At 43.0% G+C, this 24,799-nt stretch overlaps 1 protein-coding gene across 10 annotated transcripts in view; it reads left to right on the top strand.

Moving 5' to 3' along the window:
• Nucleotides 1–24,799, top strand: part of DNHD1 (dynein heavy chain domain 1) — an 83,166-nt gene that overhangs the window by 7,244 nt on the left and 51,123 nt on the right. For all 10 annotated transcript variants that reach the window (XR_011388732.1, XR_011388733.1, XM_070074263.1 and 7 more), the window contains exons 2-7: nucleotides 166–242; nucleotides 497–1,328; nucleotides 5,395–5,571; nucleotides 9,573–9,776; nucleotides 9,855–9,965; nucleotides 11,960–12,116. Coding sequence is in view for 8 of the 10 variants with exons in the window: in XM_070074263.1 (XP_069930364.1) it covers nucleotides 179–242; nucleotides 497–1,328; nucleotides 5,395–5,571; nucleotides 9,573–9,776; nucleotides 9,855–9,965; nucleotides 11,960–12,116 (1,545 nt within the window). In the remaining 2 variants the exon portion in view is untranslated. The remainder of the gene's footprint in view (nucleotides 1–165; nucleotides 243–496; nucleotides 1,329–5,394; nucleotides 5,572–9,572; nucleotides 9,777–9,854; nucleotides 9,966–11,959; nucleotides 12,117–24,799) is intronic.

Raw genomic sequence — 24,799 nt, 5'->3', positions numbered from 1 at the left:
GTCCACCTGTGCCTTCCCCTTCAGGGGATTCCCAGCTTCCACTCTGAGTGAAGGGCCCTGTGGGAGTGTCAGTTTACCTCAAGTGATTACAGGTGCATGTGCCACTGTCCGTAAGCCCTTGTGTGTGGCTGTGTTTGACCCGGGTCCCTTCACTTCTCCAAGCAGGCGCTCCCCCGCAATGAAACCTCATCCGCGGACCTGGCTCTCCTCCCTTCCCTTGCCTCCTGTACGCCTTCAGCCAGGTGAGGGAACAGGGTACTGAGAGGTGGGAAGGAACTCCTGTGCGAGAAGGTTCCTGCTTCTGACCTGGGGCTGCTGCTTTTCTGGGAGGCTCTGGAGAGGACTTAGGGTCTCAGGAAAAGCCCTCTGCTGCCATCCATTTCCCTATCCTGAGTCCCTTCCTCCCCATTTCCCCCAAAGCCATTGACCCTGACCATCCCCATGCCCAAAGCCTGAGGGCCCTTCTCCTGCCCCTCTCTTGGACTCGATCCTGCAGGTGAGGCTCAGCCATCGAGAGCCTGGAACTGGCAATTGAAGCCTGAGTTGTGGGCAAGGTCACTTCGACAGGAGTTGCGAGCCCAGCTCCTCTTGGTCACAGAGGAGAGGTGGGTAGGTTTGCCTCCTGGTGAAACATCATCTGATGCCCTTGAGTCCTGGCATTCCGTCTGTGCCCACAGCAAAGGACAGCCTGGGGCCCATCAGAGAAAACAGAGGCAGTTCCTCAAGGCAGCGCCTGAGACAGAGCAGCCCACAGTGCTGGAACTCCTGCTAGCTGAGCTCAAAGCTCTGTTCTCAGCTGTGCTCCAGGATCACAGCCCTGCAGCTTGGTGCTACCTGCATGCAGTACTTGGTCTGCTGCCTCCATATCGTGAGTTGCTTGCCGGTCACCTTGATTTGCTGCCCTTCCTGGAGCAGCTGTTCTGCTGGGCTCCCTGGGTCCAGTGCCATCTCCAGCTAGACCTGCTAACTGCCATAGACCAGGCCTTCCCCCCTGACAGCTCTTTGTTAGACAGTGCCTCCCATGTTGACTGTGGTCCCCAGAAGAAGTTCTGTCATAAGCGCCCCTGCCCAACCTGCCCTCTGGTGCAGGCCCGGTGGGGTGGGCAGCAAATGAGGGATGACTTGGCCACCTGGCTGCGACCGCTGACATTGCCTGAACTACAGCACTGCTTGGGCATCGTTGGTGCTGAGGTGGCCCTAGAAGAGGCCCAGTGGCTGGATGGCCTTAGTCTCCTGCCCTTGGCACTGGCAACGGACATCCCTGTACAATATGAAAACGTTGGTACTGACAAAGCCGTGGAGGAACCTGCTGGAAGAAGAGAGATGAGGTAAGTGAGGGACTCCATCTGGGGCTTTGGGCAAAGAAGGAAAAGAGCCAGTTGGTGGGTACTGATAGTGCCAGCTCCCAATTGGTCTTAGGGATTAGACCCCAAGCTAATTTTCATCTAGAAAATGAGCCTGGTATTTTATTGTTAATCCCCATAGGTAAATGCAGGAATTAATGAGAATCAGAAGTCAGCTATGAGGAAACCACATCTTCAGTAAACAACTTGACTTTCCACAGTTTCCACACTTCTTTCTCACATAGTGCCAGAAGCCTCTTTCATTCTTTTTCTCCTTTGTTTGTAGCCACTTGACTTTTGCCTCTGTGCCTACCAGGTACTGGGTCCTAGATGCTGGGTATAAAATTCCTTCCCTCAGGATACTCCTAGAGTGCTGTGAGTAGCTTCCCACATGTCCATGTGAGCTAATGTGGCTCAAAGGCAGAATAAAGTAGGCAACACTACTGGATGGTATTTCATCCTAACCCAATAGCTTTCTTTCTCTTTTCATTTTCGATATGCTGTTTATTTATTTGAAAAGCAGAGTTACAGCTATCAATGCTCTCTAGGATTTCAGAATGCCTACAGAGCCCTCCTCTTCTGAGAGTTCTTTACCTTTATTTTTGGGGTTTCTCCCCACCCTCTGGCATGATTTTCTAGGTGCTTTGTAGTTTGTCTATGACACATTTAAATCTGGAAAGTAGGCCAGTTTTACCTTTAATCAAACTTATCTTCCTCAGTTTTTGCTCTGAGGTTATGAATGAGTCAAGTTTTGCCCAAAGTCTTGGAGCCCTGATAGGCAGGCTCCTGGGATGAGCCCTAGCAAATACTTTTCCTTTTTTTTTTTTTTCAAGAGTTATTTATTTATTTATTTAAAAGAGTTACAGAGAGAGAGAGAGACAGAGAGAGAGGGAGGAAGCGAGCGAGAAAGCATCCTACATCTAGTGGTTCACTACCTAGATGGCCAGAATGGCCAGGGCTGGGCTGGGCTAGGCCAAAGCCAGAAACCAGGAGCTTCCAGGCCTGGGCCAAGCTGAAACCAGGAGCCAGGAGCTTCTTCTGGATCTCCAACATGAGTGGCAGAGCCCAAACACTTGGGTCATCTTCAACTGGTTTTCCCAGGCCATAAGCAGGGAGCTGGATAAGAAGTGGAGCAGCCAGGACTCAAACCCATGCTGACATGTGATGTTGTTATCACAGGTGGTAGCTTAACTTGCTATGCCACAGCACCACCCACACTTTTCCTTTTTCGAAGAGCTACCATGTGCCCTGAGTGGAGCTTCCTTTCCTGAGGGAACTTAACTGAAATAACAGTGGGCTGAGATGTTGGCAAAAATCAGGTTGTCTGTGCTCTCTTTGAAAACGGTAGTAAATCTGAATATGAATCATTTTGCACTAAGTTTTCCCAGACTGGTTCCCTAGGCATTCAGATAGTTAATAAATATTGTTGGATACTTGTATCACTAATTGCTAGATGATGGAAATACAGATGTGAACTAGACACTCAGTCACTCAGTTCCTCACTTTGTAACCTTACAGTTTAGTTAAAGAGATATTAAAAACAAACAAACAAACAAAAAAAAAAAAAAAAAACAAACGAAAAAAACACTGCCTTTGGCCTGGCTGCTTCTCTGGAGTGTGTTTGTGTGCATATAGTTAGGGAAAAGCTTATCAGAGGAATTTCAATCTAGATTAGGTTAGCAAAATATCTTATAGATTAAGAGGTTAAATAAGAATTTCAAGGAAGAGGAAACAGTAATGTTAGATGCTACTGAGGCAAGTAAGAATCTTAAGAATGTCATGGGATTTAGCAACAAGGAATTGGCTGGTGAGAGCAGTTTGTATAGTTTTGTGGAGAGGAAGCCAACTGTATATTTAAGAGTGAATGGAAGGGAGATGAAGTTGCGCAAATCACATTTTATTATTCTTTCATGAAGCTTGGCTTGAAAGGGAAAGACAGATAGTAAGACAGTAGCTTGAAAAAATTTTGGTGTCTGGATGGAACTCATTTTTAAAGATAGGGAGATGTTTATAGTCCTTGAGGCAGTGCTTCAGGAGTAGGTATTCAATAAATAATTATCTGTAGACTGAATGAATAAATAGGCTAAGGAAAGAAGATGAGATTAAAATACATCTTACAAAGGGGCTAAGGGATCCCGAGCACAGATGAGGGAATTAGCTTTGCAGAAAAGAAAGGATACTCTTCCCTATCAAATTGGGGGCCAGATAATGTATAGGAAAGCAACTGAAGTTAAGAGAGTTAGTTCATGGCTTAGAACCTGAGTTTTCCCCCATGCGAGGGAGAAAGCAGAGAATGGTATCAAATGAAGGGCTTGGTGGGGTGGACATGGGAACTTGAAAGAGGTAGCTTTGGGGCTAGCGCTGTGGCGCAGCAGGTTAAAGCCCTGGCCTGAAGTGCTGGCATCCCATATGGATGCTGGTTCTAGTCCCAGCTGCTCCTCTTTCAGTCCAGCTCTCTGCTATGGCCTGAGATAGCAGTAGAAGACGGCCCAAGTCCTTGGGCCCCTGCACCCACATGGGAGACCTGGAAGAAGCGCCTGGCTCCTGGCTTCAGATTGGCGCAGCTCCGGCAGTTGCGGCCAATTGGAGAGTGAACCAGCAGATGGAAAGCCTCTCTCTCTGTCTCTACCTCTCTGTAACTCTCTTTCAAATAAATAAAATCTTAAAAAAAAAAAAAAAGAGGTAGTGTTCTGGGGAACTTGCATTAAGTCATCAAAAAACAGAATATTCAGGCTGGCGCTGTGGCATAGTGGGTAAAGCTGCTGCCAGTGGGGCCGGCATCCTATATGGTGCCGGTTGGAGTCCTGGCTGCTCCACTTCTGATCCAACTCTCTGCTATGGCCTGGGAAAGCAGTAGAAGATGGCCCAAGTGCTTGGGCCCCTACACCTTCATGGGAGACCTGGAGGAAGCTCCTGGCTCCTGGCTTCGGACTGGCGCAACTCCATTTGTTGCCGCCATCTGGGGAGTGAACCAACAGATGGAAGATCTCTCTGTCACTGCCTCTGCCTCTGCATCTCTGCCTTTCAAATAAATAAATAAATCTTTAAACAAAACAAAAAAATAGAATAATTTCCCAGATGAGACTGGATACCAGGGATCTACAGAGGAGCCAGTATTCCTGGTTCTGTGATCTTCTGAATTTACTTACTGTATTATGTAGGAATTTACTGAGGAAATAAGCATGTAATAGCAGTTACACCATTAATATGTACTGGTACAACATCAAGATCATAAATCCTATTTTTGATATGAACTTTAGAATAGGATTGTTGGGTAGCATGTTTTGCTGATCTAAGTTTTGCTCAATTAATTATGCTTTGACTGGTTAAATTTAAATTAAATCATTCCTAGGATTTTTTTTTTTTTGTGGTAAGGTCACTCCAAGCAAAATTATTCATCTAGGTAAGTCACTTCTGGGTTCTTATATAATGACTCTTCATACCAAATTTGCCAGCTGGTATGGTGGAAGAGTTAGAAGATGAGAGTATTGATGTAAACTTAACGAAGTTGAAGGATGGAAAGGAATGGATATATGAAGCAAGAATTTGCATGATGGTGAGGGAAGAGCAAGAATGATTATGGGAGCAAGAGCAAGCATAGGAGGCATAGAGATCATGCAGAGTTGGAAAGCAGGTGTAATGAGAGTAAAGATAGGAAATCAGATCTAGAAAGATAACATTGACAGGAAAAATCCAAGACTGTGATAAGTTGGGAAAAATTAAGTCATCTCATTATTTGCACAGTTTTATATAATACTGACTTCACAGTAATCACAATCCATACAGAATGATTCATTTATCAGAAAGCAAGAGGCTGTTCTTGCATTTGTCTATATGAATATAGTTGCCTAACTGTTGTTTAATGGACTCTATTTGCTCATTATGTGACATCTTTGTACATAAATAGTAGACAGGGTCTGAGAAAGCCTCATTGAGGCTCCTCAGACACCTGATCTAAGCCCTCCTTTCACTGGCCAACAGTGGCAAGACCTACCTCCAGCTACCTGACCTTCTTACTCTACCTTTTCCTTCTTGATTTCTTGTTATATAGGTCTCAGCTGGTCTATGAAGTTCCTGTGGAGAAGACCTTCCCTCAAAAAAGCAGTGACTATTCCTTACCTAACATTTCTGTCCAGGGTAGAGAGGTGATAACTATTCTAAAGACAGAGAGATACCTGAAGAAGATCCACTTCCTCTATCTCAATGTGGCTCCCAACCGCTACTTTAGGTAAGAGACTAAGTCCAGACCTCTTCTGCATGTCCCATTCCCCAGTTTCCTTCCATGGTAGTTCTTTCCTCATCTTTCTACCCATGCCCACCCCTTCCCCTGTCCCTCCTCCACATACTCCTCCTTTGTTTCTCATTTCTGCCTCCTTTCTCTCCTCTCTGCTGTCTGCTTCCTCTTCTCTTTGCTCTCATAGCCTTTTGACTTAGTCATCCTTTTCACACTGTTCACTCTTTCGTCTTTATTCTAGAATGATAGAAACATTTGGTCATAGCCTCAGAAGTGAATTTAATGGTGATTTCTTTCAACTCCAATACAAGAATCAGGTGTTTAAATCTTCGTAGTATCAGGGAATCTTGTTTCCCTGAAGATATTCTATTTCTTAGACTGCATGAAAATCTATTTTTATTTTTTAAAATTTTTTAAAGATTTATTTTATTTACTTAAAAGAGTTAGAGAGAGAGGTAGAGACAGAGAGAGGGGTCTTCCATCTGATGGTTCACCCCTCAGATGGCCACAACAGGCGGCGCTGCGCTGATCCGAAGCCAGGTTCCAGGAGCCTCTTCCAGGTCTCCCATGTGGGAATAGGGGCCCAAGGATCTGGGCCATCTTCTACTGCCATCCCAGGCCATAGCAGAGAGCTGGACCAGAAGAGGAGCAGCCAGGACTTGAACTGGCACCCATATGGATTGCCGGCATTTCAGGCCACAGCTTTAACCCGCTGCACCATAGCACCGGCCCTGAAAATCTATTTTTAACGTCTACCACCTGGTCCTAGTTTTATCACTGGGACTTTAAAAAGAAATCTCATACAATCTAAGGGACATTTGTTTCACTGTCTCCTATTAGCTAAAAATTTACCTAATTTTAAAAGCCCTTTTCAAGTCTTACCACTTCCCAGAAATAATACTAATGGTTACCATTATTCAAGATTTTCTACATGCCAGCCATTTGCTAATGAAAACCAGACATATATTATTTAATCTCCTCCTACCAGTAGTTGCTGTTATTTTCGCATATAAAATGAGTAGACTAAGGTATGGAAAGGTTAAATAACTTTTTAAAAAAGATTTATTTATTTATTTGAAATGCAGAATTAGAAAAGGAGAGAGGGAGGAAGGAAAGGAGAGAGGGAGCGAGGGAAGGGAGGAAGGAAGAAAGGAAAGATCTTCCCTCCAATGGGTCATTCCCCAAATGGCTGTAATGGCTGGGGCTGGGCCAGGCTGAAACCAGGAGCCTGGAAACTCCATTTGGGTCTCCCATGTGGGTGGCAGGGGTCTAAGCATTGGTACATATTCTGCTGCCTTCTCAGGCACATTATCAGGGAGGTAGATTGGAAGTGGAACAGCTCATGTGGGATGCCAGCATCACAGGCAGCACCTTAACCTGCTGTGCCACAATGCCAACTCCAGGTTAAATAATTTGATCTTCTATCCACTGGCTCACTCCCTACATGGCTGCAATAGACAGAGCTAGGCTGGTACAAAGCCAGGAACCAGGAGCTTCTTCCAGGTCTCCCACATGGGTGCAGGGGCCTAAGTACTTGGGCTATCTTCTGCTGCTTTCCCAGGTAATTAGCAGGGAGCTGGATTGGAGGTAGAACAGCCAGGACTCAAACTGGTGCCCATATGGAATAGTAACACTGCAGGCGGTGGCCCAACCTGTTATGCCATAATGATGGACCCCAGATTTGCTTTTAAATCCTGTATCTTCTCTACTTTATTCATTTATTTGGAAGACAGAGTTACAGAGAGACAGAAAGCTATGTGGTCCATTGGTTAAGGGATGTGGTTTGAGTCAGGAAGATTTTTTTTCAATTGTTTTTTAAAAAAATTATCTGTTTAAAAGGCAGAGTTAGAGAGAGAGGATGAGACAGAGATATCTTCCATCTGATAGTTCAACCTGCAAATGGCTGCAACAGCCAGGGCTGGGCCAGGTCAAAGCCAGAAGCCAGGAGATTTATCCATGTCTCCCATGTGGGTGCAAGGACCCAAGGACTTGGGCTATTTTCTGCTGCTTTCCCAAGTATATTAGCAGGGAACTGGATTAGAAGTGGTGCAGCTGGTCTCCAACCAGCTCCCATACAGGATGGCAGCACTGCAGGCTGCATCTTAACCTGCTACACCAAAGTGTTGGCCCCCTTTGTTCTTTGTTCTTTGTTTTAGTATTCTCATCTATAATTTGGGGATAATAGTACTTGAGAAGGCCTAGTAACTCTGTCAGAAAAGAAATAAAGCTTTTATATGACTTAATGAGTCCATTCTGGTATCTATTTAAGTCTTACATCACTTAATCATGTAGTCCAGAAAGCTGAGAAAGATAAAAGATAGAGGAAGGACACTTTATCTCTTAGGCATTATAGACATGAGACCTAGGACACAACTTTTAAAGGGCTTAAACATATATTTGATGCTAAAAATAGTGCTGGTTCTAGGGCTAGCATTGTGGCACAGCAGGTTAAGCTGCTGCCAGCAATGTTGGTAGCTCCTATAGGTGCCCATTTCAGACCCAGCAGCTCTACTTCCCAACCAGCTCCCTGCTAATGTTCCTGGGAAAGCAGTGGAAGATGGCACAAGTCCTTGGGTCCCTGTGCCCATTCAGGCGACTCAGATGAAGTTCCTGGCTCCTGTACTTAGCTTGGCCTAGCCCCTGTTGTTGCTGCTATTTGTGGAGTGAACCAGAAGATGGGTGATATCCCGTCCTCCACTCTGTAACTCTGCCTGTCAAATAAATAAATATATCTTCTTAAAAATAACTAGTTTAGAGTTATGAAAATTACAAAATAAAAATACATTCTTTATTAAATGTTACCAAATACAGCATTATGTTAACTGGTCCACTGGAATTAGTTACAACTATTATGTAGCTACATATACATTGCATTTGATGCAGAGTGCAGGTGCATTTTCTGAAGGCAGAGAACCCAAGGTCTGTTTGGACTGTGAAATGGCTCTGGAGTTGTCTGACAGGGTAGGTTGCAGTTTTCATCTTTGTTCGCCTGTTTCTAGTTTTCTAGTCTCCCCTTTTTTCCAAATCTCAATTATTGCAAACAGTATTCTCTGGTTATCTCTGCATGCTTTTTTTATTACCTAGTTCTATATGTACCTTGTCATTTCTAAGGCGAGCAATCTTTTTACAAGTTAACTTCTCCAAGATTGCACTATGTATTACAAAACTGATGAAGTGTCATATGGGAAGCACTTTTTAACTCTTAATGTTTCATAAAATAAGGCTGTAGCTGACTTTTGATGGGGTGTGAGATGTCTGGGTTTGGATATAGGAATTTCTTGGAAGTGGGCAGGTGCCATTTTCTTTGCTCCCATCTATCATTGGCTTCAATTTGTGTGTGCCATCTTTCTAGTTTGAAATCATTCTGCTCTCTTTCTCCTCTTTCCACCTTCTGCTTTCCTTTCTGCTTCTTTACCATCCTCCCCCATCCTTCTGTTTTTTATTTTATTTTTTATAGAAAGCTTTTATTTAATAAATATAAATTTCATAGGTACAACTTTTGGATTATAATGGTTCTTTCCCCATACCCACCCTCCAACCCCTAAACCATCCCACCTCCTACTCCTTCTCCCATCCCGTTCTTCAGTAAGATTCATTTTTAATTATCTTTATATACAGATGATCAACTCTATAATAAGTAAAGATTTCAACAGTTTGCACCCACACAGACACACAAAGTATAAAGTACCGTTTGAAGACTAGTTTTACCGTTAATTCGCATAGTACAACACATTAAGGACAGAGGTCCTACATGGGGAGCAAGTGCAAGTGACTCCTGCTGTTGATTTAACAACTGACACTCTTATTTATGACGTTAGTGATCACCCAAGGCTCTTGTCATGAGCTGCCAAGGCTATAGAAGCCTCTGAGTCCACAAACTCTGACATTATTTAGACAGGGCCGTAATCAAAGTGGAAGTTCTCTCTTCCCTTCCGAGAAAGGTACCCCCTTTGCCCATTCTTCTCTTATCCACTGATCAAAGCTCTTTTTTAAAGGCCCTACAGCCTGAAGGTGGTGCCACCAAACAAGGTGAATCCTGAACACTACATCTTCTCTCCCTTTGGGATCCTGCACATACACCCCTTGGAGGGCAGTGAGGCGATGACACTGGGTACCTGGCACCGCCACTCTGTTCTCTGGCAACAGCTCCAGTTCATTCCATTCTTTAAGTATTGCCTCTTACGCAAGGCCTTGGCCAGGTAAGTGATAATGGGGATGGGATTCATGGGGGAATGGGTGAGAGAAGCAGCATATTATCACTAACCTTTAACTTGTAGTTGGAAAAAGAACGTGAGGTTGCAGGAGCTACATCGACTCCAGGGTGTCATAGGGAATCATCTGCTCTCAGCTGTGCCTCACTTTGGAGCTGGGCTGCTCAACATTAACAGGTGAGGTCTTAAAAACACAATTTTAATGAATTTTTTTTTAAACTTTTATTTAATGCATATAAATTTCCAAAGTACGACTTATGGATTACAATGGCTTCCCCCCCATACCGTCCCTCCCACCCACAACCCTCCCCTTTCCCACTCCCTCTCCCCTTCCATTCACATCAAGATTCATTTTTGATTATCTTAATATACAGAAGATCAGCTTAGTATACATCAAGTATGGATTTCAACAGTTTGCTCCCACACAGAAACATAAAGTGAAAAATAATAGATGATTTTTTTTAAATGATGATGAAATCAGAGCAGACCTATTGTCATGTTTAATCCCAGTGAGAGTCAAGTTGGGAATTGATAATTTCTTTTTTTTTTTTTTTAACAGAGGATCAGTTTAGTATGCATTAAGTAAGGATTTCAACAGTTTGCACCCCCATAGAAACACAAAGTGAAATATATTGTTTGAGTACTCGTTATAGCATTAAATCTCAATGTACAGCACATTAAGGATAGAGATCCTACATGAGGAGTAAGTGCACAGTGACTCCTGTTGTTGACTTTACCAATTGACACTCCTGTCTATGGCATCAGTAATCTCCCTATGCTCCAGTCATGAGTTTCCAAGGCTATGGAAGCCCTCTGAGTTCTCCGACTCTTATCTTGTTTAGACAAGGTCATAGTCAAAGTGGAGGTTCTCTCCTCCCTTCAGAGAAAGGTACCTCCTTCTTTGATGACCTGTTCTTTCCACTGGGATCTCACTCGCAGAGATCTTTTGCCAGAGTGTCTTGGCTTTCCATGCCTGAAGTACTCTCATGAGCTTTTCAGCCAGCTCCGAATGCCTTTAGGGCTGACTCTGAGGCCAGAGTGCTATTTAGGACATCTGCCATTCTATGAGTCTGCTGAGTATCTCACTTCCCATGTTGGATCACTCTCCCCTTTATTTACTCCATCGGTTAGCGTTAGCAGGTACTAGACTTGTCTATGTGCTCCCTTTGACTCCCAGTCCCTCCACCATGACCAACTGTGAACTGAAACTGATCACCTGGAACAGTGAGATGGCATTGGTACATGCCACCTCGATGGGATTGAATTGGAATCCCCTGGTATGCTTCCAACTCCACCACTTGGGGCAAGTCAGCCTGAGCATGTCCCAAATTATACATCTCTTCCCTCTCCCATTCCCACCACCATGTTCAACAGGGATCACATTTCAGTTAATTTTCAACACTTAAGAATAACTGTGCATCAATTACAGATCTAAACCAGTCATATTAAGTAGAACAGATAAAAAAAACTACTAAGAGGGATAACGTATTAAGTTGTTCATTAACAGTCAGGGCTATGCTGATCAAGCCACCGTTTCCCATAGTGTCCACCTCACTCCAACAGGTTTCCCTCTTGGTGTTCAGTCAGTCGTCACCGATCAGGGAGAACATATGGTATTTGTCCCTTTGGGACTAGCTTATTTCACTCAGCATGATGTGTTCCAGATTCCTCCATTTTGTTGCAAATGACTGGATTTCGTTGTTTCTTACTGCGGTATAGTATTCTAAAGAGTACATATTCCATAATTTCTTTATCCAGTCTACCGTTGATGGGCATTTAGGTTGGTTCCAGGTCTTAGCTATTGTGAATTGAGCTGCAATAAACATTAGGGTGCAGACCGCTTTTTTGTTTGCCAATTTAAATTCCAAGGAAGAAGCCCCTGCAGTCTTTCCCTGTAGTCAGTTGTTGGGACTTATTTGACCTCGTCTGACAGAGAGGTCACTAGTTATAAACATTTGCACATACCCTAAGCCTTTCCCAAAGAGCTCCCCAGCTGACAACTTTAAGAGGAAGTTATCACTGTTGGTCACTGGGGATATTAAAATCTTTGTGAACATTTGCTCGATCTGAGGTGAGCTGGGCTAGGAAGGGGTCAGGAAGGGGTCAGAATTGTACTTTCAGTTTAGGAGGACTGGGATTCCAGCTCTGACCAACTTGGCCCTCGATTCCAGACTTTTACAAGAGCTGCACTCTGTGTCCTGGCTGCCTCAGGAGCCAGATGTGTGCTACGAGCTTCCCGACCTGCAGAAGGCTTTAGCCAAGCAGAACCACAAGGCTCTACGGTTGCTGTCCCACTGCCTGAAGCTTTGTTCATCTATTCTTCATCTGGTAAGAGGCTTCAATTTATTGTGTACCTTTTCTCCAAGCTGAGCTCCCCAGAGTTCAGGCTTCCTCTTAGTTAAGTTCCTCCTGGGATCTCTTGTGTGTCCTGGACTCTGCAGTTGGATAAGAGCCATTGCCCTGCCCAACAACAGCAGTTTCTGCTCTGCAGTAATGGATCAATAGCAAGAGGACAGAGGCATGGACTTAAACGTTCCCTCAGGGTTTGTCCTGGCCTAGGAGCAGGGAGGGGAAGGAACCTAACAATGTCTATTTTGTCACTTACTTGTGCTGACTTTAGAGAATTAGGGCATTTAAGAAATGAAATCCTGATTTTTCATGCTTCTGGGCTTACCTTTGTACCTATCTTTTTTTTTTTTTTTTTTTTTTTTTTTGGACAGGCAGAGTGGACAGTGAGAGAGAGAGACATAGAGGAAAGTCTTCCTTTTTCCATTGGTTCACCCCCCCAATGGCTGCTGCGGCTGGTGCGCTGCAGCTGGCGCAGTGCGGCCGGCACACCGCGCTGATCCAAAGCTCGGAGCCAGGTGTTTCTCCTGGTCTCCCATGCGGGTGCAGAGCCCAAGAACTTGGGCCATCCTCCACTGCACTCCCGGGCCAGAGCAGAGAGCCAGACAGGAAGAGGAGCGACCGGGACAGAATCTGGCGCCCCACCTTTGTACCTATCTTAAGCTGTTGGCAGGTCACTGTGACTGGTAGAAGCATGCGATGATGGAGTCCTTCCTAATTATGTCTACTTTTCATCAGTGGTGCATGCCCTCTACCTAGGGCCTTGGAGGACCCTGCTGTGTACTTGTTTTTTGCCCAGTGGGCTGTTATCATGGTTTGTTGTCAAGTGGGGCTGGACAGTCATACAGTTCTCTAGCTAATCATCATGTGTGGATAGTACAGATATGAGAGAAGGGGCTCACTTAGATTTTGTGAAAATAGGAACTAATATGAAGGAGGAGCACCTTGTCTGGCTCGTTCCAGGCCTGGGGTTCTGTGTGTTGCTCTAAACTTTATCAGAGAAGATTAATGACCAAGGACAGAACTCTGCAGTCTCAAAGATAGCCTTGACTGCAGGAAATTTCTGTTCCTAGAAGGAAGCAGTGTCAAATATGGATTGCTCTTGCTCAAAATCTTAAATGTTTATAAAACTTGTAAGAAAAGCATTTTCACAAAATTTTAAATAATAAAAAATCCTTTTTTCTCTAAGAATTACCTATCTTACTTACTTATCTTCTATGTTTATCGTAGAATAGCCTTTATCCTTTTCTATATTTGCTCTCACCTTTTAAAATGCCATATAGCTACCTGCTCCCCATGGTAGAATTTAACCTCCACATCTTTGCTTTCCTCTCTGGAGTATCTGAGGAATCTAGAACAGTCTTTATAGAAAAATGTTCAATAATACCTCCACAGAGTTTAAGACTTTGGACTTAATGGTGCCCCTGCATGTTTTATGAGTTTGTTCTAATTAGACCCTTTCAGGGATGTCGTCTTTGGATGATTTAGAAGAGTGACTGAAGAGGAAAATTCAATCTATTTTCAGGAGGTAAGGGGAAAGAGGGCCAATGGCATCAGCAGCATTAGGATCCTAGAGTAGGAGTAAATAGGAGTAAATAGGAGCAACAGCCTTCAGATCCCCAGATGCCAAGTGGCTGGACCTGCCATTGTCCAGTCTGAATTTGGCAGGAGATGGGGGTAAGCTGCTCCACAGCCTTTCTCTACCTCCCAGTTCCTAAATCTTATGTTTGTTTTCATATTATGAAAGCTGTAGTTAACTTTTTATATTAAGGTATAATTTCTCTCTTTAAATTTTATTTATTTTTATTTATTTGAAAATCAGAGTTATAGAGAGGCAGAGGTAGAGAGAGAGAGAGAGATCTTCCATCCATTTGTTCACTCCCCAAATGGCCACAGTGCTGGAGCTGGGCTGATCAGAAGCCAGGAGCCAAGAGCTTTTTTCCGCTCTCCCATGTGGGTACAGGGGCCCAAGGACTTGGGCCGTCTTCTACTGTTTTCCCAGACCATAGCAGAGAGCTGGATTGGAAGTAGAGCAGACAGGACTTGAACTAGCACCCATATGGGATGCCAGCACTGAAGGTGGCAGCTTTACTCACTATGCCACAGCGTCAGCCCAAGGTGTAATTTCACGTAGTAGAATAGTTTGATGTTTTTTCCATTTGTACACATCCATGTAATCATACCCATATTAAGATAGAGAACATGGGCCAAGGCTGTGGTACAGTGGGTAAAAGCCACTGCTTGCAGCGTTGGCATCCAGTATGGGTGTGGGTTCATGTCCTGGCTGCTCCACTTCCGATCCAGCTCCCTGCTGATGTGCCTGAGAAAGCAGCAGAGGATGGCTCAAGTCCTTGGGCCCCTGAACCCACAAAGGAGGCCCAGAAGAAACTCCTGGCTCCTGGCTTTGGACCAGCCCAGCTCTGGCTATTGTGGCCATTTGGGGAGTGAACCAGCAGGTGGAAGATTTCTCTCTGTCTCTCCCCATCTGTTTCGCTGTAACTCTGACTTTCAAATAAATAAATAAATCTTTGTTTTTTAACAGGTATATTTATTTATTTGCAAAGTAGAGTTACAGACAGTGAGAGGGAAAGACAGAGAGAAAGGTCTTCCTTCCACTGGTTCACTCCCCAAATGGCCGCAATGGCCAGAGCTACGCCGATCCGAAGCCAGGAACCAGGAGCTTCTTCCCAGTCTCCCATGTGGGTACAGGGACCCAAGCACTTGGGCCATCCTCTTCCATCCTTCCAGGCCATAGCAGAGAGCTAGACTGGAAGAGGAGCAGCCAGGACTAGCACCAAGGCCACATGGGATGCTGGTTCCGCAGGTGGAGGATTAACCTGCACCACGGTGCCAGCCCCAATGAATATATCTTTAAAAAGAGAGAGAGAGGGAGAACATTTCCAGCACCTCAGCAAGTTTCTTGGTGTTTTTCTTGTTAATAATCCCCCAAAGGTAACAACTATTATAACTTCTGTCACCATGGATTAGTTTTGTCTGACTTTTTGAATTTCATATAAATGGAATTGGATGGTATGTGTTGTTTTTTGTCTGACATTTTGCATTAACATTATGTTTGTGAGATTGATCAGTAACATTTGAGGTAGCATTGGTTCACTCTTTTTGTATTGCTGTAACCAAATTCTCAGTCCTTGTCAACGGTGCTAAATCACAGCTACATGGACAATGTTTGGGGATAAAGGAAAGAGAAAATTCAGCCGATGGATAGGTGCGGAGGTAGCAGATCATGTCTGAAGAACTATCACGCTCCTGAATAAGGGTGTTCTGGTTTTTTATTATTATTATTATTATTATTATTTTTGACAGGCAGAGTCAGTAAGAGAGAGAGAGACAGAGAGAAAGGTCTTCCCTCTGTTGATTCACCCCCGAAATGGCCGTCACAACTGGAGCCTGCGCCCATCCAGAGCCAGGTGCCTCCTCCCGGTCTCCCATGCAGGTGCAGGGCCCAAGCACCTGGACCATCCTCCACTGCCTTCCTGGGCCACAGCAGAGAGCTGGACTGGAAGAAGAGCAACTGGGACAGAATCCGGCGCCCCAACCAGGGCTAGAACCCTATGTGCCGGCGCTGCAGGCGGAGGACTAGCCTAGTGAGCCGCGGCGCTGGCCACTCTGGGGTTTTTAAGCAGTCTACGAGGAAGGGAAAGTCAGGAATAAGGGGAACAAAGGATAGGGACAGCTGTGTGCTGGCCTCCAGCCCGGGAGTAAGGGGCTGGTTGCAGTCATGGTGGTTATTTGATCCAGTACATATTCAGCTTGTGTCCAAGTTCTTGAATGGTCAGCAATGCTATACTCTTCAGGGAATTTTTATGCTGGCCACGTGAGCTTCAGTGCTTCCTGCTCACAGCCTGGAGTTCTCCTGATCAGACCTGGATGGCCCTTAAACAAATCCCCTTGAAACAATACCAGTCAGCAAGGTGATACCTGTTGGAGAAGCCAATGACCTCATGAGTCTTGTGGTTAGAACCTTATAGGGCAGACTGCATCAATCCTTCAATTCAGTGCTTTCAAGACAGGACTAAGTCACTCTAAGCTAAGTGAGGGAGGTTAGTACAAGGGGGCCTGATACTATCTAGCAATTGCATTGGGGGTACTTTTGAGGGGCTTAGTTTCATTGCTATGTAATATTTCAGTATATGAGTGTACCATAATTTGTATGTTTATTTTCCTATTGATAACATTTGGGTTAGTTTCAGCTTTTCACTATTATGAATAATACTGCTATGAAAATTCTTTTACATGTTTTTTGATGAACATAAATACTCATTTATTTGGTATATATTCCAGGAATTAAATTTCTGGAATAAAGCATATATGTGTTTTGTAGTGCCAAGCAGTCTTCCAAAATGCTTGTACCAGTTTACATTCTTATCAACATTTTAGATTTCTAGTTACCTGACAGTCTCACCAACACTTAGTTTTGTCAGGGTTTTTAGTTTTGTCCAAACTGGCAGCTATACATGGTATATCACTGTGGCTTTAGTTTGCATTTCTATGATGTCGAGCATCTTTTCATGTATAATAAGGGTGCTTCAGATAGTTTATGGAAAATGAAATTAAAAGGTAACATGGGAGATGTGTACATGGCCTAGCAGTTAAGCCACTTGTTGCAATGCCTACATACCATATTGGAGTGCCTAGATTTGAGTCCTGGCTCTGCTCCTGATTCCAGCTTCCTGCTAAAGTAAATTGTAGGAGGCAGCAGGTGATGGCTCATGTGGTTGAGTCCTTGCCACTCATGTGGAAGATATGGATTGAATTTCTAGCTTCGGTGCTAGAATGCTTGAATGCTTCAGCCTAGGCATTTGGGGAATGAACCAACAGATAGATGCCCTCTTTGTTTACCTGCCTGTCTCTGTCTCTCTGCCTCTTGAAATTTGTAACAGTAAAGATAATATACATTTTCCATGAACCTTTTGAAGCACCTTGGATATATTAGATGCATTCTGTACTGTGAAATGTCCAAGGCTTTTGTTCATTTTTGTGGGTTGTCTGTTTCTTATTAATTTGTAGGAGTTTGTGAAATAATCAGAAAAATATAATTTTTGTTCCCTTTATCTTGTTCCTGACATAGAGCTCCTAAAACCCTTATAAATGCGGGCAGTAGGAGAATCTTTTATTCTTTTTTTTTTTTTTTGAGATTTATTTATTCCTTTGAAAGTCAGAGCTACAGAGAGAAAGAGAGATCTTCCATCCACTGGTTCACTTGCCACGTGGCCATAGTATCCAGGGCTGAGCCAGGAGCTTCGTCCGGGTCCCACATTTGGATGGCAGGGGCCCAAGCACTTGGGGCCAACTTCTGTTCCTTTTCCCAGGCCATTAGCAGGGAGCTGGTGTTGTGTCCTGATTCCCAAATAATACACGAATGGCAGTCACGGATGCAAAAAGCAGAGGATTTATTCCAGCCAACTGGGGCCTTTACCCACATACATAGCAGTGCTGTGGTGTCGAGGCAAAAGACCCCCTCTCCCCTTGCCCCAGCAACTTTATACTCTTTAATAAACAAGTACATACGTCACCACACACGTAGGCTACTTCCTTATTCTCTATATGGCAACTACCTAAATCTGTGCATCTCATTGGTGTATTTCAAATGTAAAGGGCTATACGTCACACAAGGGAAGTGGCAGGAAACACAAGGGAAGTGGTGGGAAGCAACAAGCCGTAAATTCCAGGAATTGTTTGCTGGGCCTTTGTTTCCAAGAATGGGGCCTATCTCTTTTCCGACCTGAAATGAAGCCTGTCATGGAGGAGCATCGGCTCTCTCTCCGAGTGCTTTGTATCTAGCTATTAAGCAAGCTACGTAGTACAGAAGCGAAAAGCAGTTAGTTAGTCCCTACTCTCTCTCTACACTGGTTTCGGGCAGCCAGGACACAAGTTAGTGTCCATATGGTATGCCAGCATCACAGACGGCAGCCTTACCTGCTACTCCACGATGCCTGCCCCAGAATCTTTTATTCTAATATTTGTTCTTTGCTCCTGGTTCCTGACACATAGCTCCTAAGACATTTGTGATTTCCTGAGTGACAGGAGAGCTTGACACAGTGCTCCTGCATCCCCTAGAATCCATAGCCAGGAGGGGGATATTTTGTATTCTAAAAAGGTGACTGTTGATGGACTTCAGGATAGTCTCAGGGTTGAGGCTATTCGTCAGGGGGAACTAACCATGCAATTAAAGTTTGAACTTTGAGTTCCATCCCTCCCACCACCACTAGGGAGTGCTGAAGGTTGAGCTAATTACAAATGGACAGTGATTGAATTGATCATGCTTATGTGGAGAGACCTCCATGAAAACCCAAAAGGATTGGGTTTAGAGAATTTCCAAGGTGGCCAACATACTTACATACTGGGATATTGGTTTATCCTAGCTCCAGAAGAGCAATAGCTCTTGTGCTCTGTATCCTTTGAGATCTCACCCTGTGTCTCTTCATCTGTATCCTTTGTTAATTAACTGGCAAATGTGAGTTCCTTGTTTTGAGAACTGCTCTAGCAAATTTGTCAGATGTGTGGAGGGAATCATCAGACCCTCTGATTTGTAGTCTACTGGTCAGAAATATAGGTAATATTAGGATGGACTGTTTGTTCCCTTTAAAACCCATGCTGAAATTTGATTGGCACTGTGGTAGTGTTAGGAGATGGGAACTCTGGAAAGTTTGGGCTTTGCCCTCACGGCTGGAGTTAATGCTACTATGCAAGGGCCAGCTCAGCCTTCTTTTGCTTCTTTGTCCTTCACCCACCCCCACTTGAGGACATGACACTTTCCTTATTCAGAGGTTTCAACAAGGACACCCTCAGCAGACCTTGGATTTCTCAGCCTCCAGAACTGGGAGAAGATGAATTTCTGTTCTTTATAATTGCTCAGCCTCAGGTATTCTGTTATAGGGATGCAAATGGACTCAAACAATACGTATAACCTACTACCTGTAACTGGTGTTTCAAGTGTGGGACAAGCATTCAATTTGCAGGATCTGTTGCTACCTCTAGGTAGATAGTGTCAAAGCTGACTGACATTATGAGTTGGTATCTGCTGAAGAATTGCTTGTGAATGGGGTGGGAGTAAATCCTCACATCTAATGTCAGTTGCGCTGTATTGAATGATGTATGTGAGAGTAAGGAAAACACTGTGGGAGACAGCAGATGACGGCTGTATCCATCAGGGTTCTACAGAGGCAGAATTTTTACTAACTTTTACTAACTGTATCCGTCAGGGTTCTGCAGAGGCAGAACCAATGCAAGCACACAGATGCATGAGAGGGGACTCGCTGTGGGGTTTGGCTCACTCAAGTATGGAGGCTGACAAGTCCCACGATCAGCGTCATCTGCTGTCTCCCAGGCTGTGAAATAACAGGAAGCTGGATTAGAAGGTGAATTGGGATTCCATACCAGGCACTCTGATGAAAGATGTGGGCATCCCCAGTGGCAGCATAACAATAAGTTTAATCAACCCCATTGTACCACAGTCCCTACTCTAGATTTTTATTTCCTTGAAATTCATTTTATCAATCTTTCTTGATTAATGCCTCCCCATCCCCAACTTTATTGAGCCCTTTGAGTCCTGGTTTAAGACATCTTTGCCTACCCCAGTGTCATATAAATATTCTCTTAGGTTTTATTCTAGAAATTTTATTACTGTATCTTTCAAGTTTAGGTCTATGATACATTTTAAGTTAACTTCCATCCGTGATACAAGTTAAGAGTCAAAGTTTATTTTCCCATTTATTGTTTGGACTATCCTTTTCCCACTTAATAATAGTGGTATCTTCTTATATCAAGTAATTGTATCCTTGTGGGTCTGTTTCTATACTCTATTCTGTTCATTTATTTTGCTTACCTTTCTTCTTACCAGTTTGACACTGTCTTGGTTATTATAGATTTATAATAGATTGATATCTGATATTACAAGTCTTACAATTTCTCTATTCTTCAGGATTGCCTTGGCCACTTTAGGTTATTTAAGTTTCCATACAAGTTTTGAATCAGCTGGTTAATCTCCACAAAATAACCTACTTAAATTTTTATTGGACTGTCATTGAGTCTGTGGTTGAATTTAGGTACCGATAGGTAGCTTAATGTTTAGTCCCATAATCATTAATATTAATGTCTTCATTTGTTTTGCCTTCTTTAATTTTGGTTAACAATATTTTGTAGGTTTCCTATAGAGGTCTCGAACATGTTTTATTAGGTTTATTACTATATATCTGGTGAATTTTGTTGCTATTGTAAATGATATTTAAAAATTGTTTTTTATGTTTTATGTTATTTGCTACAAAAATTAGTTCATGGTGAATAAAAGATGTAGTGTAAAAGGAAAACAGAAAAACTTTTTAGCAAATAAAATATGACATTTTCATTATCTCAAGAGAGGAGTTTCTTAAAGTGTAAAAATTATAAACTTTAAAGGTCAATGAATTTATATTTAATTCTTTTAGTGTTAGAAACACCATTGAAAATGAAAAGACAAGCAAATGCAACACATGGAGCTACTATGTTGCTGCATGGAATGGGATAGAACCTGTGCATGTTGGCAGCACCCCAAAGGAGTAGGGTTAAAGAAGGAGGGGTGGAAAGTGCAGATTAATAACCAACCACAGGGGCTGGTGCTGTGGTGTAGTGGAAAAGTGCCACCTGCAATGCCAGCATCCCATATGGGTGCCAGTTCGAGCCCCAGCTCTTCCACTTCTGATCCAGCTCTCTGCTATGGCCTGGGAAAGCAGTACAAGATGGCCCAAGTCCTTGGGCCCCTGCACTCATGTGAGAAGACCCAGAAGAAGTTCCTGGCTCCTGGCTTTGGATCGGCACAGCTCCGACTGTTGTGGCCAATTGGGGTGTGAACCAGTGGATGGAAAACCTCTCTCTCTCTCTCTCTGCCTCTCCTTCCCTCTCTATAAATCTGACTTTCAAATAAATAAATAAATCTTTAAAAAATAACCAATCACAACTTGTAACTGAATTGTTTTAGAACCAAGCTTGCAATTTGTGCTAAATAAAAGCATTCTGCTGTCCATTAAAATGTGGTATTACTGAGGAACTAAAATACATTTGAAATATTAGAGACATGATATTAATTATGGGTGTTTGATAAATACCCTTCATTTACTTGCTAAGAGGTTTTATCATGAATGGGTGTCAAATTTTGTCTAGTGATTTTTTTTCTGCTTCTATTTAGATGACTGTGAGTTTTTTCTCATTTAGTGTGTTAATATGGTGAATTGTCAGTTTTAGACCACCTTGGATTGACTAAGATAAATCTAATTCTTTCCTTCCTTCCTTCCATATTTTGTTATAATTTCAAACTTACTAGAAAAGATACAAACATAGTGTAATAAACACTCATGTTATTATTTTGTTTTGTTTACTTTATCAATTATGCACTTTCTCTGTGAATGTACACATTATTTTTTCTACATTGTTTTGAGAGTAAGTCACAGTTATCAAATTCCTTTACCCCTAAATATGCCAGGAAGGTTTTCCTTAAGAGTAGGGACATTTTCTTCCTTACCTATAGGACAATGAACAAGGATATAGGATATTTTACTTTGATATACTTCTATTATTTATATTCAAAGTTTGTCAATTCTTCCTTTCTGTTCTTTCAATTATTGCTAAATGAATTTCCAAATCATGTTGTTGTTTGCATAAAAGTCTGTAACATTTCTTGGTGTCTTAATCCTTTTTGATATAAAAGTCTTCATTCTGGTTCAGCTTTACATCTCAGAGTTCTTTTTTGTCTGATGTTAACAGTTTATTTGCTCTCTTTTTTATCCCTCTGTTTTTAACCTTCATTTGTTATTTTACTTTATGTATATTTAATAGATGGAGAACATTTGATCTGTGAGTCTATGTTTATCTCATTTATTATGATTGTTTATAGATTTTAATTTATTTTTCCCATCTCATCTTGTTGATTTCTGTTTGATTCTTCCTTGTGTCGTCTATTGTCGGATTGTTTATATTTTTGTTGCTATTATTGTCCTCTAATGATTTGGGTGTTATACATTTCACTTTTCTGATAGTTTCCCAGGCGCTAGTCAGTGTCTGTCTACTCATCTTTCTTAGTTTTAGAATTGATTTTTTTCATAGACTCCCAGCTGGGAGTGGGGCTATGGGTGAGGAAACACTATGTGATTCAATTCTGGGAAATGAATCATGTGTGGTAGACGCGGGAAAACTTTTTAAAGAGGCAAATTCAGCTGCAATGCCTTTGTCATTTTTATCCCTGTCTCATTACCTAACCCTTGTATGAAATTTCTAGTGATGGAGAAGACATCGCACCATAGGGCGAATGTCATATTAAGGGTGGAGGAAGAGGAAGAAAGGAGCTTTGATATTATTGGGTCAATATGTCATTGATGACTTTCTTATTGCATTAAATAAACAAACAGTTTACTTGCTTAAGCCACAGTTTTTTTATAATTGCAATTGAAAATATATGTAGCTCTTCAGTTTACATTTTATGAAATATCTCTTTCAAATCTTTTTCTAAAACTATCTCTTCAGATATGTCATCTTATTTCAAATTGAAGACTTTACTATCAACAGCACTCCTAGTTTGTCTTTTCCCTGCTCTAGTTTTATTTTTAATAGCACTTATCACTTTTTTAAAAAAAGATTTATTTATTTATTTGCAAGGCAGAGTTACAGAGAGAAGGAGAGGCAGAAAGGGAGGTCTTCCATCTGCTGGTTCACTCCCCAAATGGCTGCAGCAGCCAGAACTGGACCCATTTGAAGCCAGGAGCCAGGAGCTTCTTCCAGGCTTCTCACAGGGGTGCAGGGGCCCAAGCCCTTGGGCCATCTCCCACTGCTTTCCCAGATACATTAGCAGGCAGCTATATTGGAAGTGGAGCAGCCAGGACTTGAACTGGTGCCTATAAGGGATGCCAGCACTTCAAGCATCAGCTTTACCTGCTATGCCACAGGGCTGGTCCACTTATCACTATTTGCATAGGATATAAATTATTCGTTATGTTTCTTGCCTGTACTGTCCCCCTCCCACACAAATAGCCATATTGATGGTTGAGATTTTTATGCTTCATTCACTGATATATCTCTAGGACTTATTATAGGAAACGCCGTATACTATATGCTCAGCAAATATTAGCAGCATAAATAACTGTTAACTGAATTTGTAGTCACATCTTTCTGTAAGCAGCATAAGAACCTTAGGACTTTCCTGATTTCCTTTCTCTCTTCCCTTACTCTGTCCACTCCTATTACTTCTAGATTCATACTGATATCTCTTAAAATTTTAATTCTGGATGGTTATGAACACTCTTGTTTTACAAACTACTCATTTTTAAATGATGATATGGGGTAGGCATTATAGCACAGCAGGTTAAACTTTTGCTTGGGATGCACACATCCAAAATTGGAATGCCTGGGACAGAGTCACGCCTCCATTTCCAATCCAACTTCCTGCTAATTTGCACCCTGGGAAGCAGCAGAGGATGGTTCGGGTACTTAGGTCCCTGCCACCTATGTGGGAGGTCTGGATGGAATTCCTGGATTCCAGCTTCAACCTGGCCAACTGTGACTATTGCAGGAATTTGAGGCAATGGACCAGCAAATAGGAGATCTCTCTCTTTCTACCTTTCAGGGGGAATCTGTATGTGATAAAATTTCCAAGTCTTGAGGGTAGGGGAAGAGAAGTATCACTATATTCCTAAATCTGTATATATAAAATACATAAAACTTATATAACTTAAATAAAATTTTTGAAAAAGTAAAAAAAAATCCAAGTCTTTTTATTTCTAAAAATGTCTACATTCATACTTAAACCTTAATGATACTGTCACTAGGTATAAAATTCGGGGCTTAAAAAATTTCCTTATTATTTAAAGTTATTGCCCCCAATTATGATGTTTCAAAATATATACTGATTATGTTTTCTGGCAGTCATAATAATTATTGTTTGAATGATTTTATTCTTTTTTTTTTTTAATTTATTTATTTATTTATTTATTGACAGGCAGAGTGGACAGTGAGAGAGAGAGACAGAGAGAGAAAGGTCTTCCTTTGCCGTTGGTTCACCCTCCAATGGCCGCCGCTGCAGCCGGCGCACCGCGCTGATCCGATGGCAGGAGCCAGGATCCAGGTGCTTTTCCTGGTCTCCCATGGGGTGCAGGGCCCAAGCACCTGGGCCATCCTCCACTGCACTCCCTGGCCATAGCAGAGAGCTGGCCTGGAAGAGGGGCAACCGGGACAGAATCCGGCGCCCCGACCGGGACTAGAACCCGGTGTGCTGGCGCCGCAAGGTGGAGGATTAGCCTATTGAGCCACGGCGCCAGCCCTGAATGATTTTATTCTAATTGGCACTCAGTAAGCCCTTTTGATGTGAAGTGGTACTTTTTTTTTTTTTTTTTTTTTTTTGACAGGCAGAATGGACAGTGAGAGAGAGAGACAGAGAGAAAGGTCTTCCTTTTGCCGTTGGTTCACCCTCCAATGGCCACCACGGCCGGCGTGCTGCAGCTGGCGCACCGCGTCTATGCGAAGGCAGGAGCCAAGTGCTTCTCCTGGTCTCGTATGCAGGTGCAGGGCCCAAGGACTTGGGCCATCCTCCACTGCACTCCCTGGCCACAGCAGAGAGCTGGCCTGGAAGAGGGGCAACCGGGACAGAATCCGGTGCCCCGACCAGACTGGGACCTGGTGTGCCA

This window comes from Oryctolagus cuniculus, chromosome 1, assembly GCF_964237555.1.
Source record: "Oryctolagus cuniculus chromosome 1, mOryCun1.1, whole genome shotgun sequence".
NCBI lineage: Eukaryota > Metazoa > Chordata > Mammalia > Lagomorpha > Leporidae > Oryctolagus > Oryctolagus cuniculus.
Note: the sequence above shows the minus strand (reverse complement) of the source record. Positions and strands in the feature narration are given on the sequence as shown.